This window comes from Jaculus jaculus, chromosome 7 (assembly GCF_020740685.1).
Source record: "Jaculus jaculus isolate mJacJac1 chromosome 7, mJacJac1.mat.Y.cur, whole genome shotgun sequence".
Classification (NCBI taxonomy): Eukaryota; Metazoa; Chordata; class Mammalia; order Rodentia; family Dipodidae; genus Jaculus; species Jaculus jaculus.
This window is the reverse complement of record NC_059108.1, coordinates 150,418,119-150,432,867: the sequence shown is the minus strand read 5'-3', so window position 1 is coordinate 150,432,867 and position 14,749 is coordinate 150,418,119. Positions and strand designations below refer to the sequence as shown.

General features: G+C 57.8%; 1 protein-coding gene across 1 annotated transcript in view; it reads right to left on the bottom strand.

The window, feature by feature from the left end:
* Positions 1–128: 128 nt before the first annotated feature.
* Ccdc85c (coiled-coil domain containing 85C) overlaps positions 129–14,749 on the bottom strand; it is a 77,590-nt gene continuing 62,969 nt past the window's right edge. The window contains exons 3-6 of the mRNA XM_045154158.1: positions 7,514–7,621; positions 4,089–4,184; positions 3,507–3,605; positions 129–2,850 (exon numbers count right to left, since the gene is read on the bottom strand). Coding sequence (XP_045010093.1) covers positions 2,761–2,850; positions 3,507–3,605; positions 4,089–4,184; positions 7,514–7,621 — 393 coding nt within the window. The 3' untranslated portion in view covers positions 129–2,760. The remainder of the gene's footprint in view (positions 2,851–3,506; positions 3,606–4,088; positions 4,185–7,513; positions 7,622–14,749) is intronic.

Here is a 14,749-nt window from a genome sequence, read left to right as displayed (position 1 = left end):
TGGGAGGAGCAGTTGGTGGTCTTCACCATGCACCCTGAGGGCAGGACTTAAGTGCCAGGTGGACTCCCATCTCTAAGCCATGTCTGCCCAGCCAACCCTTGAAAAGACAAGCAGTAAGCACCCAGCCAGAAGGCTTGCAAAGAGGCCTTTATTTATCTAGCTCAAAGTATACACTGTCACAATCTTATCTGTTACTCCTTTTACTAAAATAGTTCAAATCAATGTTTTTACCACACTATCAAAAAGTTCTATTTTTTCTTCCTCCACAAATCAAAGTGGCTCAATTGAAGGTAGAAACCTGCCGCAGTCCACAGGCTCCAGCTGTGTACCATCTGGGCAGGAAGAGTAGCTGTGAGTATCTGCACCATCACCTTCTACAGAAAATAGCATAGCTGCCGGCCCAGGCCAGGAACCAGACGTTCCAGTCCCTTCCCAAAGAGCAGCACCAATACTTCGCCAGTACGAAAAATACCTCTGCCACTCTGCGGCCTGCATTTAGTCTGCTGCTTAAAAAAAAAAAAAAAAAAAAAAATCAGTAGTACGTGTTTTGCTTCCTCTGGAGTCCTCCCCACCCAAAAAAAATTTTTTTGAAAGGTCACTTTTTTCCTCTTTTAACACTGGTGTGTAGCTAGTAACTTTTTGGATAAAAATGTGCTCAGCAGATTCTGACTCCAGGGTAGGCAAGGCCACCTGGGCTGGGACTGAGTGACCTTGGTCACAGTGGGAGCCGGAGGCAGTGCAAGCATCCTGTGGGCTTCGGGATGGAGAACGGCTTGGAAATGGCAAGAGGGCTCTTGCAAGACCACTACTGCCACTCCTTGGGGGCTCCTAGAGCTAAGGTTCCAGACAAGAGGGGTCACCCAGTGTCGCCCTGAGCTGTGGCCCCGGGGCTCCCCACCGTAGGAGCCATCTATCCTATGGCTCAGCAACTGCCCGTGTGAGCAGGGCTCAAAGGGTCACTGCCTGGTCTTACCACCTGCTGCACCGAGAGGTGACTGCTCTGGTCTGCTGTGCTCTGCCAGCCGTCCTGACAGGGCTCTGGGCACAGCTTGTGCTGCTGCCCTTTGGGCAGGCTGGAGGGCTCTCAAACATTCCTGGGATCCCTGCCTGCCTCAGCAACGGGGGGGGGGGGGGGGGGGGGGTGGAGACAAGGCCATGCCCCTCCAGGGAAGGGTCGCTTCCAGGCCAATCTGCACGTTCCAGAGCTCTCACTTATTGCTTATTTCAGTAGTGACGATCAAGCCATCCTGACCCACATGCCTCAGCAGCTGCAGTGACAGTAAGCTCCTTCCAGAAAGAGCTTCCTCATGACAACTACAGCAAGAGCAATAGGCCTCTGCTCTGTCGCCACTGCAGAGCACTCCCTGGTCACACTGAGGGCCATGGGCCTTCCCCTGAGAGTCTAGGACCCAGGGGTACTGACAGCAAGGGCAGCTCTCGGCACACTGGGATCCTTGGCTGGGAAGTGGAGCACGGATGCCTTTTGCCTCCACCTGATCTGACACGTGTGACAAAGACCTTTGTGGGCTCCTAGGTGCCTGCTGCACAGGACTTTGCAGGAGTGTGGAGTGCTGGCCAAGGGAGCCGTGTCAGAGTTTGGCCTGGCCCTCAAACAAGTGGTCATTTGCAACATGCCAAAAAGTTGCTCACTTCCTCTGGGCCTCATTTTCCTCATTCAAGTTAGAAAACTTCCCTGCTATACTTCACAGGTGATCATTTACACTGTTCCTCTCGTGGGATACCTAGGGTCCTGTAAGGAGGGCCAGATGCTGCCACTGCAGCTGAGGATGCCAAGGTTCAGGAAGCAGCAACCTGTGATTGGACAGCAAGCAGCCAAACAGGCTAGGCCACCCACTCTGCCTACCTGGAGGCCTCCCCAGCAGGTCGACCACACTGGCTCTCAAGCTGTGAATGAGGACCGCCCAGCCCACATGAGTTGAGTGACTTCCTGACGGTCACCCAGCAAATTAAACCAGAACCAGGTCAGGCGGCTGCTCCTTCCCAAGGAGAGCTCTCATGGTAGCCCCAGCAGCTCTGTCCATAGTGGTTCAGGGAGACCACAGCTACAGTTCTCCCTGTCCAGCGAGAACGTGCTGCTTGGCCCAGCGCTCAAGGGCTTCCTATGTTGCTGTAAACCACAGAAGGGGAACCTGGCCAGTAACCTGAAAGGACTAAGCCTGGCCCAGGTTGGGAGACCTTAACAGTTGCTAAAAAGCAGCCGCAGCTGGCATCGACGTGGCTGGCCGCTGCTCTCCTCCCCCCACCCCCGCTGGCAGGACACCCTCAGCTCCCAGGGCTGAGCATCAGAAGAGGGCCTGGGAGCCTGGAGGCGGCCTCTACCTAGCCATGGGTACACAGCACCCAATGCTCCATGAACCAGGATTCTGGCCACAGCAGGGGGAAGGAAGGGTGCTGTCTCTATCATGACTGGGGCTCTGGTGGCCTCTTGATGAGCTGGCCGTCCACTGAGGGCAGGACACAGTCCAGGTTTCCCAGAAGCAGCCTTCAGCCTCCAGCTAACGCAGCAAGAGGCCTTGCGGACAGGCCATGCTGAAGTGAGCAGCGGCTTCTCTTCCTGGTTTGCTAGCAGGGCTGCAGGAAGCAGAGGCCTGGTCGTCAGTGTCACACCAGGGCAGCCAGGGAGGGCAATGTCCTATGTACAATCCACCTCAGAAAAGGGCGGTGTCTGGGCTGGAGGTCCTGCCAGGTCTGACACCTGGGACTCCAGGCAGGGCCAGTTCACATCATGGAGGGATGGCCCTACAAAGGGCCCTTGAACTGGTTACCAGACAGGTGCTGCCGGATGGAGGGCTTGGTGCTAGCAGCATCTCCCAGTTTCCTCCAGACCACCTGTGGGGAGGTGCAAGATGTGAGCACAGGGAACTGAGGCCACAGAAGGCCACAGATACCAAGACCCAGGCTTTACCCACTCTCACGGCTCACTACGCCCCCAGCAACTCACTGCTAAGTACAGCTCAACCCCTCAGTTGTCCTGAGGCCAACAGACCCAGAAGCAACGTGGGTTTCATTTCAAGAAACCAACCCCTCCTAGGCCCCAGGTTCAGACCCTGTTAAATGCCATCCCTGCTGGTTCCTGTGAGGGTTCGGAGGTTGCAGCTCCCAGCTTCGGAAGCCCATGCCTGCGAGCATCCCACCAGAACCTCCAAGTACAAAGTGTGAGGCCAGAAGCCACCAGGGGGCATTCGTGAGCCAAGAGGCTTGGAGGCTAGACACCCAGGGCCAGCCCTGGGATAAAGACCGGCAGCTTGGGCTCTACCCACGGCCTCTTCCCCACCCCAGCATGGCACTTCTGGGGAGGAAAAGGCCTGGGAAGAGGCCAAGGTTCTTGGAGACAGAGGTATAGTGGGTGTTGTTAGGCCAGGACTCCCAGAGCCTGCCATCCTTTCCCACCCTCATCTAATCAAGCCACCTGATTCCGCTGAAGAAGTGACAGTGACCCACTCAAGGAAGGAGTGACCCCAGCCCAGCCCTGGGAGGCGCCTCACGTTGCACATCTCGCGGACGATGGCCTTCTCCTTCTCGCTCAGGTCCTCCTCACAGCTGTCCTGGAGCTGCCGGTCCAGGTTCTCATGGACCTCCAGGACCTGAAGGGAACAAAGGTAAGCAAGGACAGAAGCCAGCAGCAGACCACAGGGAGAGGGCTGTGGTTGGTTGTGGTCCCTGGCTATGTGACGACTCGACATACCCATACCCACCGATGGTCCCCATACAAGGAAAAGGGGTGCCTGGGACCAGAATGCCGGTGTTGAGCTCATCTGGAGTCCCGAGACTGGCTCAGGAGATCTACACTCCACTTCCAATCTCACTCCCACCCCATCCTGTGTCTCTGGCTTTTAGGGGAGTGTCTGTCTTCCCCCATCCAGGCCTCACTTTCCCCAGCTGTAGGCACCTCAAGGAGGGCCAACAGGTGACATGCTTGTGTCTGCTTCCAACACAAAAGTCCCTCTGGTACTGTAGGCAGCCACACCCTTCAGATGTAGTCCTCAATCCCAGCTGCTTGGGTGCCCTCAGCTCAGACTATCCCAGGTCCCAGGGTGCACTCAGGAGAGACAGGTGGCACTCCTCACCTTCATGGCATGCACAACAGCTTCTGGCTTCTGTCCTGCAGAACTGTAGCCTGTGGAGGGGGGTGAGGGCAGCTCGGGTACAGGGCAGGCAGGGCCCTGTGAAAAGAATGGGACATCTGAGTTCTCCCGGCTGGCTCCTGGGTGCTGGCCAAAGGGATGACCAGAAGTTCAGGTTGTGTGGGGCCAGCACCAAGGAAGGAGGAGATGGGGCTGGGGGTGAAGAGGCACAGGTGAGGCCTGGGCACCCTGGAAGCTGGTCACACACAGTCCATCCTAAATCCCACTCCCAACCCAGTCCTGGCCACACAGTGAGGAATTGGCCACCAAGCACCTAGTGCCTTACAGGGTAGGGAACGAGCAGGAGCGCACAGGAGAATTAAGACCCAGTTTGTCAGAAACGAAATGTCTGCCCCACACCCAGCTTCCCTCCTTCCAAGTGGAAGGGGCTTATGTCTCAAGCTGTAGCAAGGACGCCAAGGCAATGAGAAAGCACCAGGAGCCCTAGGAACAAGTGAGCAGGAGAAGACCCCAGAACCAGGGCCACAGGATGTCTGTGAACTCCACACCCCAGCACCCATGACCAGCCGAGAGAGTGAGTCAACTCCTTCACGGGGGCTCTGGGGACTCCACCCATCAGAGAAGCTGAATATGACTGTTACTGTGCATCCTGCCCAGCCAAGTCTTGCCACCACAGCAGCCCAGCAGGGGCTTTGTGGTTTCCCTCACGCCCAGAGCCTTCCACGAGCCTGACAGCTAAACTCTGTCCTTGGCCCACTTGGCCGGGATGCACCACACAGTCTTACACGCTGGTCAGTTTGTGTTCCCATCAGCCAGTGCCAACACAGGCATAGGGACTTTACCGATCCTGGAGGCCCCTCAGCAGTCCTAGGGTCTGGGAAAGCCAGGTTTGGGCTAGGTTCCTATGGCCGGGAACTAAGACAGGGTTCTGTCTAGAGTAATAGGATGATTCTGTGCCACAGAAGCGTTCGAATCCTTGGAGGCTTCCCACGGGCTGTTTCTGACTCTAGTCCAGACTGCCTGGTCTCTGGTGCCCAGCCTGTGAAGCAGGAAAACCACACAGGGTACAAGGAGGGTGGGACGCGGCTCCCTGAGGCGGCCTCAGGAGGTGGACACTCTCCTCACTGGCCAGCAGAGGGTGCTAGCCACATGAATGAAAAGATCCAAGGGCCTGGCACTCACCCTAGGGTATCCGACACACCTCTTTGTGGGCACTGCCACCGTGTCCCAATTCACCCTAGCACCTGCTGCCTGTGCCCCCCCCCCTTGGTACAAGTCCTTAACTGTGTGGCCCTTGGAAAACAGTGGTGGGAGGAACGTAGGAGTAGGTAAAATCCAGTCCTCTTGGTCCACCTCATCTGAGCAGAAAATGTCAGCAAGGGCAGGGCCTAGGTTTCCACAAAAGAAAGTGACCACTACACGATGTGTCTGATGAGCAAGGTGACTGACTGCATGGGGTAGTGTCAGGACTCCACCCCATCAGGCTGGCCCTGGTGGATTAACCAAGTGCTTCCAACAGCCCTCTAGCAGAAGCTTCTAGCAGAAGCTCCTTCCACATGCCCAACTCACAGATACAGATGGGGAGGCACAGCAAGTGTGCAAGGATGGTGTATGCCGCAGGGGCTGGGCCTAGAACTCGTCTGCACAGCACCAGAACTGGTAACAAGTGTGAAGACCAGCTTCCCCGGGGGCCTGTCCAACCCTTCGCCCTCCTGTCAGGAGGCTGGGATTACAAATGACGACCTCCCAGGTTCCACTGGCAGCCAGCAGGTCAGGGAAGTGGGGAGAGAGGGACACCCACCCAATTTTACTTCAGGACACCATGCCTGAGCCTGTAGCCCTCTCTGAGCCTCATGGGGAGGGCCCTAGACGGGGACTGGCCCAGGTGTGGAAGAGCCTGTGGGTGCCATTGCTGAGGGTCAGTGACTGACAGGCAAATTCTTGCGGGCACAACCGTGCGCCTACACAAGCCTCCATAGACTCAATCCCAGAGGCCTGAGAGGCAGAAGAGCGCCTCCCATCGCCTCGTCCAGGAAGCCCTCCAGGAACCCTCTGCCTTCTGCAAGCACTACAGACGAAGGGCACGCCTTCCACAGGCGATGGAGAGTGGGCCCGCATCTGGAAGTATGGCCCATGGCCAGAGGCAGCAACGTACTTTACAGCGTACAGATCACACAGGCTTCGGGTCACAGTTCTCGGTTAGTGCTGGCTGTTCTCAGCCCTACACCACCAAAACGGCACAGGAGAATGGAGGACAGGCAGGGGGGAAGGAAGGTCAGAGAAACCAGCCCCTGGGTGGCATTGCTTAGCTCTCTGAGCCCTTCATCACAAAGCAATTAGTGCCTCAACTGGCCACGAGGCTCCTGGATAAATATTTGGATCATCTGCTGTCGGTAGGCTTGGCTGCCTGCACAACTCCAGCAGCTGCACTCCTGGAGACAGTGGCCAGGCCTCAGAAGAGAAACGGAAGTAGCAATGCCAGCAGTGGCATGAGCCCTCTTTTCTGCCAGCAATGTGGCCCACCAAGGCCAGAGAAGCCAAGTTTAGCCTGGCTGGAGAGGGGCGGGGACAGGGTGTGGATAGGGAGGGCAGGGCAACCACGTGACCTCCAAGAAGCCCTTGTGCACACAGTGCTGTGCGTGACTGTTCTGAGAACAGCCGGCGCACAGGAGCACAGGCATGACCGGCCATGTGTGTACACCCCAAGTATGATGGGGGCCTTCACTGTCCCCATGGAGCAAGGAAGAATGGGAGCTGGCCTGGGACCACTCTGTAAGGCCAGGCGAGACTCCCACAGCCCATTCTCTCTCAGCAATCGCATGGCAGTGACAGTCGCCTACCCGCTGGGAGCAGCAGCGAGCTGAGCAGACACATCTGGGAAGCTGACTCCAAGCAGTCATGTGCTTCCCTCCTGGACAGCTCAGAGGCCACGCAGGTGTGTGACAGATGAACCTGAAGGCTTTGGTGCTCATCTCAGCTCAGAGCCCACTGGCAAGCCACGCCCCTCCACTCAGGGGCAAAGTCTGGTACGGACCCCGTCCTAAAGCTCCAGCGTCCTCTGGGTGCTTCGCGGGAGAAGTGAAGGCAAGGGGGAGAGAAAGCCACGCCCAAGATGAGGCCTGGCCTGAGCAGCCCTTCGTGTGGGCCTCACTGCCCTGTGTGTCCAGCAGTGTCGCAGGCCCACGGAGACTGCACCTGGCCCTCCCTGCAGGGCTCCTTCCCGAGAGGCTGAGGAGTGAAGGCCGGAGCTCTGGGCCGGGAGCCCATCCCGGCTGCTGCCCACAGCTGCCCTGCGCACCAGACAAGAGCCCGGGTTTGGCTGAGCTGCGGGCCACCCACACGGCCTGAGCAGGTCACCAGCCTGTCTCTGCCCAAAGACCCCGAGGTACTGGACCAGGAACACTCACACTCTGCAGGATGTCCTGATGGGAGGGCGGCAGGGACGCAAGCTGGGACTCCGAGTGGTAGAGGGAGAACCCTTTCCGTAGCGCCCGCGACTCTCCGCAGCCGGCCTGCTGCAAGGGAAGGCAAACAGGGTTAGAGACAGGGCAGCTAAGGGGCCAAGAACCCTCACCCCAGGGCCTCGTCTCCACCCAGACACTGGCCCCTGGGCTGGGCACACAGCTCCCAGCAGTGGTTACTCAAGCACAGGTCCCTGGGGCTCCACCCTGCCAGTCTCCCACACTCCCAATGGACGCTCTGCTAACACATGCTGAAGGACTGGATAAAGCCTGCCCTGGGCTGGGGGCATGGCTGACTGGCTTGCCTACCTCTGCGCCGGCCTCCTACCACACTGGGGTCCCCACATGTCAACACCCGAGCTAGAGGACGCCCTATCCAGCCCCTGGACCGTGTCCTCCGGCAAGTCCTCTGCCACGTGGGGCTCTGTGGACTCTGCAGGACGAGTTTCACCATGGTGGACAGGCTGCCTTCACCAGCCAGGGCAGGCCCCCTCCCCCGCCAATCCAGTGCCCAGGAGGGAAGTGAACATGGAGGAAGGACAAGGCTCCCCTGGGAACAAACAGCAAAACCCTACCAACAGGACCGGCACCTCAGGAGCTGGGGCAACTCCATGACAGTGAGCCTTGGTCAATGCTGACCTTCCTCCCATCCAGCCACACAGAAGACAGCTCAGCCTTCTGCGCCCTCGAAGGAGCTGAGCGAGGGGTGGGGCTGATGAAGTGCAGAGCCACGTCTGCCAGTCAGCAGGCTGCAGAGTTCCCAAACAAACTGGGCGGAGGTCAGGCTGGTGCTGGTGAAGAGGGGTGGCCTGGAGCAGCCTCGTGTGGAGTCCGACCGGGCAGTTCTCTCACCCAATCCGAGGGGAACCTCCACACATCCCTGCTCACCTCCTGCCAACCACTGGGCCTGGCCCATTTCTCATGGAGTCTTCCTGGGTTCTAAGTTCTCCTCCACTTCCATCTCCCACCACCCCGCTAACAGGGCTCTTAGTCTCAACCCATTGCAGTGCAGTGGAAAGTCAGGAAACAAAGGTGCCCCGGACGCCACCAGGGGGGAGATGGGATAGTCTACCCCCCACACACACACACACCCACCCACCCAGGAAACTCTCAGAGCTCAGTCCAACAGGAAGTTCACCTGCAGAGTGAGGGATACTCAGGGAGTCTGTTTTCTCAAAAGCGAGGGATGGGCGTGTGGGGTTGAACTGTTTCCTCAGCCTCAGGGAGGCCTGGATGAGTCCCAAGGTCGCGGAGGTGCACAGAAGAGGGAGCAGTGAGGACTCACCTCCTGAGGCCGCACCACATTCTAGGTGTGGTGCTGACAAGCACCATCGGAGAGGGCTCTCCCCAGGGAACATCCTTAGCCATCAAGTGTGAAGTGGTACCCCTGACTGAGTCCTGCCTGAGCTATCCAAAAGGCCATAAAGGTCACAAAATGTCCACTCTTTCTGGCCCGGTCAAGGGTCAGATCATGCAGAGCCCCCTACCAACTATCACCAGGTACCAAAAAAAAAAAAAAAAAAAAAAAGCGAGACAGCCTTCAACTGGACGCAGCACCCCTTACCCAACCACAGCCACCATGCCTTCTTGAGGGCCTACCCCAACTCCACTCAAAAATCCCACACCAAACCATGGCCAACTCACTGTGACCATTACAAAACAGTCTCCCACAGAGAGCGCCTTCTGCACCCCAAAGCCTCCGGATGTCCCCACTATAGCAGAGCCGGCAGGCCCACCAGATCATGCTGCCACGGCTGCTCTGGGAGGACACTCCTGTCGCCTTGCCAAGACTAGTGGGAAAGTGAGGGGTCGGCGGCAGGCGCCAGCCCTGCTCTGCGCCAACAGGGCAGAGCTTGTCTCCTTGATTCTCCCCACCAGCGCAGGGAGCAGGCCCTCCCCACACAGGACTGTGTTTGGGCCAGGGCCACCCCTCACAGGGTTTCTCTGGGCCCAAAGAGGCTCCTGAGCAGCCAGGAGCCATTACTCCCTCCCCCACCCTCCCCTGGATCCCCCAGATCATTTCTTCAGCAGCAGCAGGCACATGCAGCAAGTTGTGGGGATGGGGTTTTTCAATGAGCGACGTGCAGCTCCCACCCTTGTCCTGGGTAACCATCTGTAAATATTTTCACGTCCACAGAACTTTATTAGCAAGCCACAAAGCTGGGCAGGAAAATATGCGCCCAGTTGCTCATACAGGCCAATGTGACTAATGACGCATCAAATGAGTAACCACTGCTGCACTGACATCCAGACTAAAACTGCCGCCACCACTGCCATCTCCATCCCTGGCACAATGATAGTCACCTCAGACAGGAAGCAGGGGCTTCCGGCCAAGGGGGATCTGCCATCTGGGAGCACTCAGGCTCACCTACCTGCCCTGATGTCTCCTTGGGTGTACTGGGGGAAAGGGGGTCCTCCCAGCTCCCAGGAGAATAATTCTCCCTTACCCCTGGAGCCATTTTCAGCTGCCCAGGGGGATGAAGCAAGGCTTCCAAGTGCCCGCAGCTGCGGCCTGCAGCTCTGCAGCCTCAGCCAGGGCACACAAGGCTATCCAATCCCCACAGCCCCCTCAAGAGCTTCTGAAGGGGAACATGAGAATTGTGGACCAGGAGGCTGCAGGGCCCCAGCCCACTGCTCAGCGCTCTCACAGAATGGCACCCCTCGGAGCCTGGCACAGACTCGCTCTGTGATTCCTCGCTACTCCGGGACCCCATATGGGCCATGATGCTGCCAGAGGCTCCTTGGTGGCAGGAGTGGCCAATCCACTGCCTTTCCGTTCCCAAAGATTTCTGCTCGCAGAGCCTTGGGAGTTCATTGGGGAGTAGAAATCCTGGTGAGCGTTGTTAAAACAGGGGTGTTGAACAGAAAAGAAGTGCAGGACATGGAGACAAGGGGGTTGGCAACCTATCTGACTGCAGACATCAGAGATGTCCTGCTGGGGAACACTGGTGGCTGAAGGCTCTGGTAGGGACCCTCTCCTGAGTTATGCTGGGAGTGGAGTTCCTATCATACCCCCCAAGTCCAGGAAATCTCCCTCTTCTAGAATGTGCCATCTACAGCAGTGTGCCATGCCTGGTGACGGTGGGGCTAGAGGGCGGGCACGGAGGGGTACCCAGTGTCCTCCTGCCCAGTGACCTAAATGCAGGGGCCACGAAGACCAGAAAGCCCAGAGCCCTAGGCTGAAGCAGGTAGAGCAGAGACAGCTCTCTCAGCAGGGCTACTCCAGGGACTCTGGACCTACCTAAAGCCCAGCAGTGTGCTCGGCAGCCTTCTCCCAGGCCCTCAGACATTGGATCACCACACAGTGTGGCATGGCTGGGAGGCCAGGGCGGCACCACAACTCACAGGGCTCCCTCTCAGGGGCCTTTATTTCCTACAGCAGAGCAAGAGTGTGCTTCCACCACAGGAGGGGTGAGAACTCAAGGAAACACCAGAAGCCACTGCTGTGGGTACGATCACTGTCCCTATTGTGACACATGCCAGATAGTGACCAACCCGCAAAACCATCCTGGGACTCCAGACGGGGCTATGGAGCAGCAGGGAGCTTACACCCCACTTTCTACCATTCCCAGGTCTCTGGCCTCCCTCCATCCTGTCCCTGGACATAAAGAGGAAGGGCTGCAGGAGGTCCCAGGGCTGGTCAGCAGAGTGTAATTAATGGTCTGGGCACTGAATAATACACCTGGGGCCTCAGCAGCCTGAAAGTTTCGCCCCACCCAGGAAATGCTGGGAACAAACTGCTTGTTAGCTCGCTGACTGGGCTGGTCCCACTGGAAGCAAAGGGGGCACTACAGGCGGCAGAGGGAGGGCCGCATCCGGGAAGGGAGGGCCGCATCCGGGAAGGGAGGGCCGCATCCGGGAAGGGAGGGCCGCATCCGGGAAGGGAGGACTGCATCCGGGAAGGGAGGGCCGCATCCGGGAAGGGAGGGCCGCATCCGGGAAGGGAGGACCGCATCCGGGAAGGGAGGACTGCATCCGGGAAGGGAGGACCAGAGCCGGAAAGGGAGGGCCACATCCGGGAAGGGAGGACTGCATCCGGGAAGGGAGGACCAGAGCCGGAAAGGGAGGGCTGCAGGCAGCAGAGGGAGCACGCAGGCCTCTGGGAAGCCACTGGCCCCCACCAGAGGCCACAAGGGCCACGGACTGGTCTGGGCTACCTGGACCTCATCCACACCAAAGCCCACTGAAATCCAGGCTGTAATCTGTCACAGGTGGGCTCCCCAGAGGGGGACATCCAAAAGGGGGAGAAACCAAGCCAAGTGGTGACCTCCACAGAGGACTGCTCTTTGCCTGCTGCGCCCAATGGGTGCTTTTGGGTGGGCACTACCAAGTGGTCCTACTCAGTCCAAGAAGTGGGTGTGAGGGAAGGACTTGGAGACTAGATCCACACATCAGGCCATCCTGGCAGTGCACCATCATAGAACGTGGGCACTTGGTAATGACCTTCCTTTCTTACTGCTGCAGCAAGGCAGCCCCAGGCCCAGCACAGCAGGTCAGTGGTCCTCAGATAGGAGTGAGTTTGTACCTGGGGAGCATCTGGTAATATCTAAGACATTTGGGGCTGTCACAACTGGGGTGCTGAGTATAAGCCAGGGTGGCTGCCAAACATCCAACAATGCACAAAGCAGTCCCTGTACGAGTCACCTGGCTCTGTGTGTCCAGTATGGTGGAGCTCAGATGCCCCAGAGGAGTAAATGCGAGGCAGGCATCTCAGAGCTGACAAGGGGACAAAGGCAAGGGCACCTGAGGCCCGAGGGCTGGCAAGAGAAGGGGGTCTCAGAGCAGGGCGCTGTGGAAAATGAGTCAGCACAGCCCTTCTAAACCACAGGTCCTGTCCTGCTGGGGTCCGGTGGCAGCTGGGAGCCTCCCATACTCATGCAGGCCTACAGGACTACACAGTCCATACAGAACCCCAGCCCAGGACTCACGGGCTGAACAGCCCTAGACACCTGACCCAAAGGTTTGCGCAGCAGCCTCTCGGAGCCACGACCAGTGGGCCAGCTCTCGGCTCCGCCACTCTCTCCACTGCTTTACTGCACTACTGTAAGGTAGGGTCCCGCCGGCCCCCATGTCAGCACACCTGTGCCAATGACAAGTTGGTGAGAAGTGCTGGGTTTTGTTGTTGCTTTGTTTTGTTTTTGATCAAACAAGAGTCAAACAGGCCCCAAGGAGAATCTAAGTACATGCAATATACCCTGGTGGCAGTCAGCTCCCAGGAAGGACAGGGTGGGGGAGGGACACACAACAAACACACCACACAGCACTCCCGCCCCGCAGTGCCCCCGCAAGCCCCTCTCCCTCTGGCAGCTCTACCTGGAGCTGGCTTCTTGGCCGGCCATAGGGACAGGGCAGCTGGAAGGAAAGAGAACAGTGTCACCCAGCAAACCCCAGCTCAAACCACCCCCTCTGCCTAGGCCTCATCCTTGGCATAAACTGGCCAGCTCGGACAGGAGAGTGGGAGACATACCCAGTGATGCCAACTGAACCTGCTCTCTCTTGCTCTTTAATCTTAAGAAAACTCATTTTCAGGCCATTAGGAACAAAAGGACTGCCGCTTTGGCTGGGGGCCCTGAGCATTCTTCCTCGTTAGTACTCAGATGAGGCAGTGAGACTAAAGGGCCACTTCTGTGTAGCTGCCACCCCCTCCTCCTGTCCCCAAGCAGTTTCATTCTCCAAAGCCCCACTGTGAAGCCTGTTTAGGGACCACCAGGACCAGAGAGCCTGCGACAGAGTGGGTCACACACTGGGCCATCTCCCTCTTTCCAGGTCCCCCACTGGTTCACTGCTTCTTCTAGGGAGATGAGCAAGAAACAGGTGGCTGGGGGACTCTCAAGAGGTGCGGATCTGCAATAGGCAAATTCCACTCTCGCTGGGCAAGTCAGAGCGGCTCACCAAGCTTCCGGGGCCTTGCTTGCTGCACAAACCCTGGGGTCAAGCAAGTGTCCGCACAACCAGTCAGGGCTGCGTCTCACTGCTTCCCACAGCTGCCTCTTACCCTGAGAAATACATGATGGGCTCCTTTAGCGGCCTTGTTTATAGATGAGGAAAGAGGTACAGAGGGTACACCAGTTGCCCAATGGCCCCTGGCAGGTAGAGGGCACTAGTGAGATCTGAGCTAGGTGCTCTGGTTCTAGGGCCAAGGCCTGGATCACGCCTGCCCAGCAGCTGGCTCCCTGTGAGTGTTCCCTAAGCACCCAGTGCTGGAGCACAGGACAGAACTCCTGGTCCCTCATCCTTACTGCCTGGCTGCTCTGCCCGTCTGCTGAGGCAAGAAGTGGCCTCCTGGTAGTTGAGAAACAGGTTTTCTGGCAGGGAGAGACTGGAGAGACTCAGGTTCCTTCTAAGAAAGTATCTTAAGTCTCTAGAGACTCCTGCTCAAAGAAAATAAAGAGCAGATGGCCTGCACTCCGCGCTGGTTAGAAAGTGCACCAGGAGGAGGCTCAACAGCTAAGCTGCCACCAGGCCTGCAAGCCTGCAGGGATCCACAGATCAGCACAGCCCCACCCACCTCAGGGATGCAGGAAACAAGAATGAGGCGTCAACCAGGGGGTCAGATGGCAACAGGTGGACGGTTCGCGTCCCCTACCCTCTCCTGAACTCAGACGAAGGACCATGTGTAGTGCCTCCTCGTTCACAGACGGCCAGGGCCACTGGCCGAGGGGAAACCTAGGCCCTGAGGAGCACAAAAGGACAGTAGGACAGGCACCGACCAGGGCTTCCAAGGATGCTGCACTAGGTGTCACCATCACTCTTGGGTTACAACCTCGGGAGGAAACTGAGGTGTCAGGAGACGAAAGGTTTTGCCTGAAGTCATGGGTTAGCAATGGAACAGGGCTGGTTTGAGCTCGGATCCATCCAGCACAGAAACTCCCTTCCTGACAGTGTGCGTCATGACAATACCAGCGTTACAGGCTAAACTGTGCCCCCAATTTGTAAATCCCTATCCCCAGCCTCAGGATGGGGTCCCTTTGGAGATAAGGTCTTCACAGAGGTGAGCAAGTTAAAGGAAGGCCATTAGGATGGCTTTCATCCAAAGTAACTGGTGTGTCCTCATGTCAAAGAAAAACTGGGGGCTGGGAAGGCGGCTCAGCAGGTAAGAGCTTACTGGGCAAGGACCAGCCAGATGTGGCTGTGCCTGCATTTGACACCCCAGCACTGAGAAGAGCAGACAGAGGAGATCCC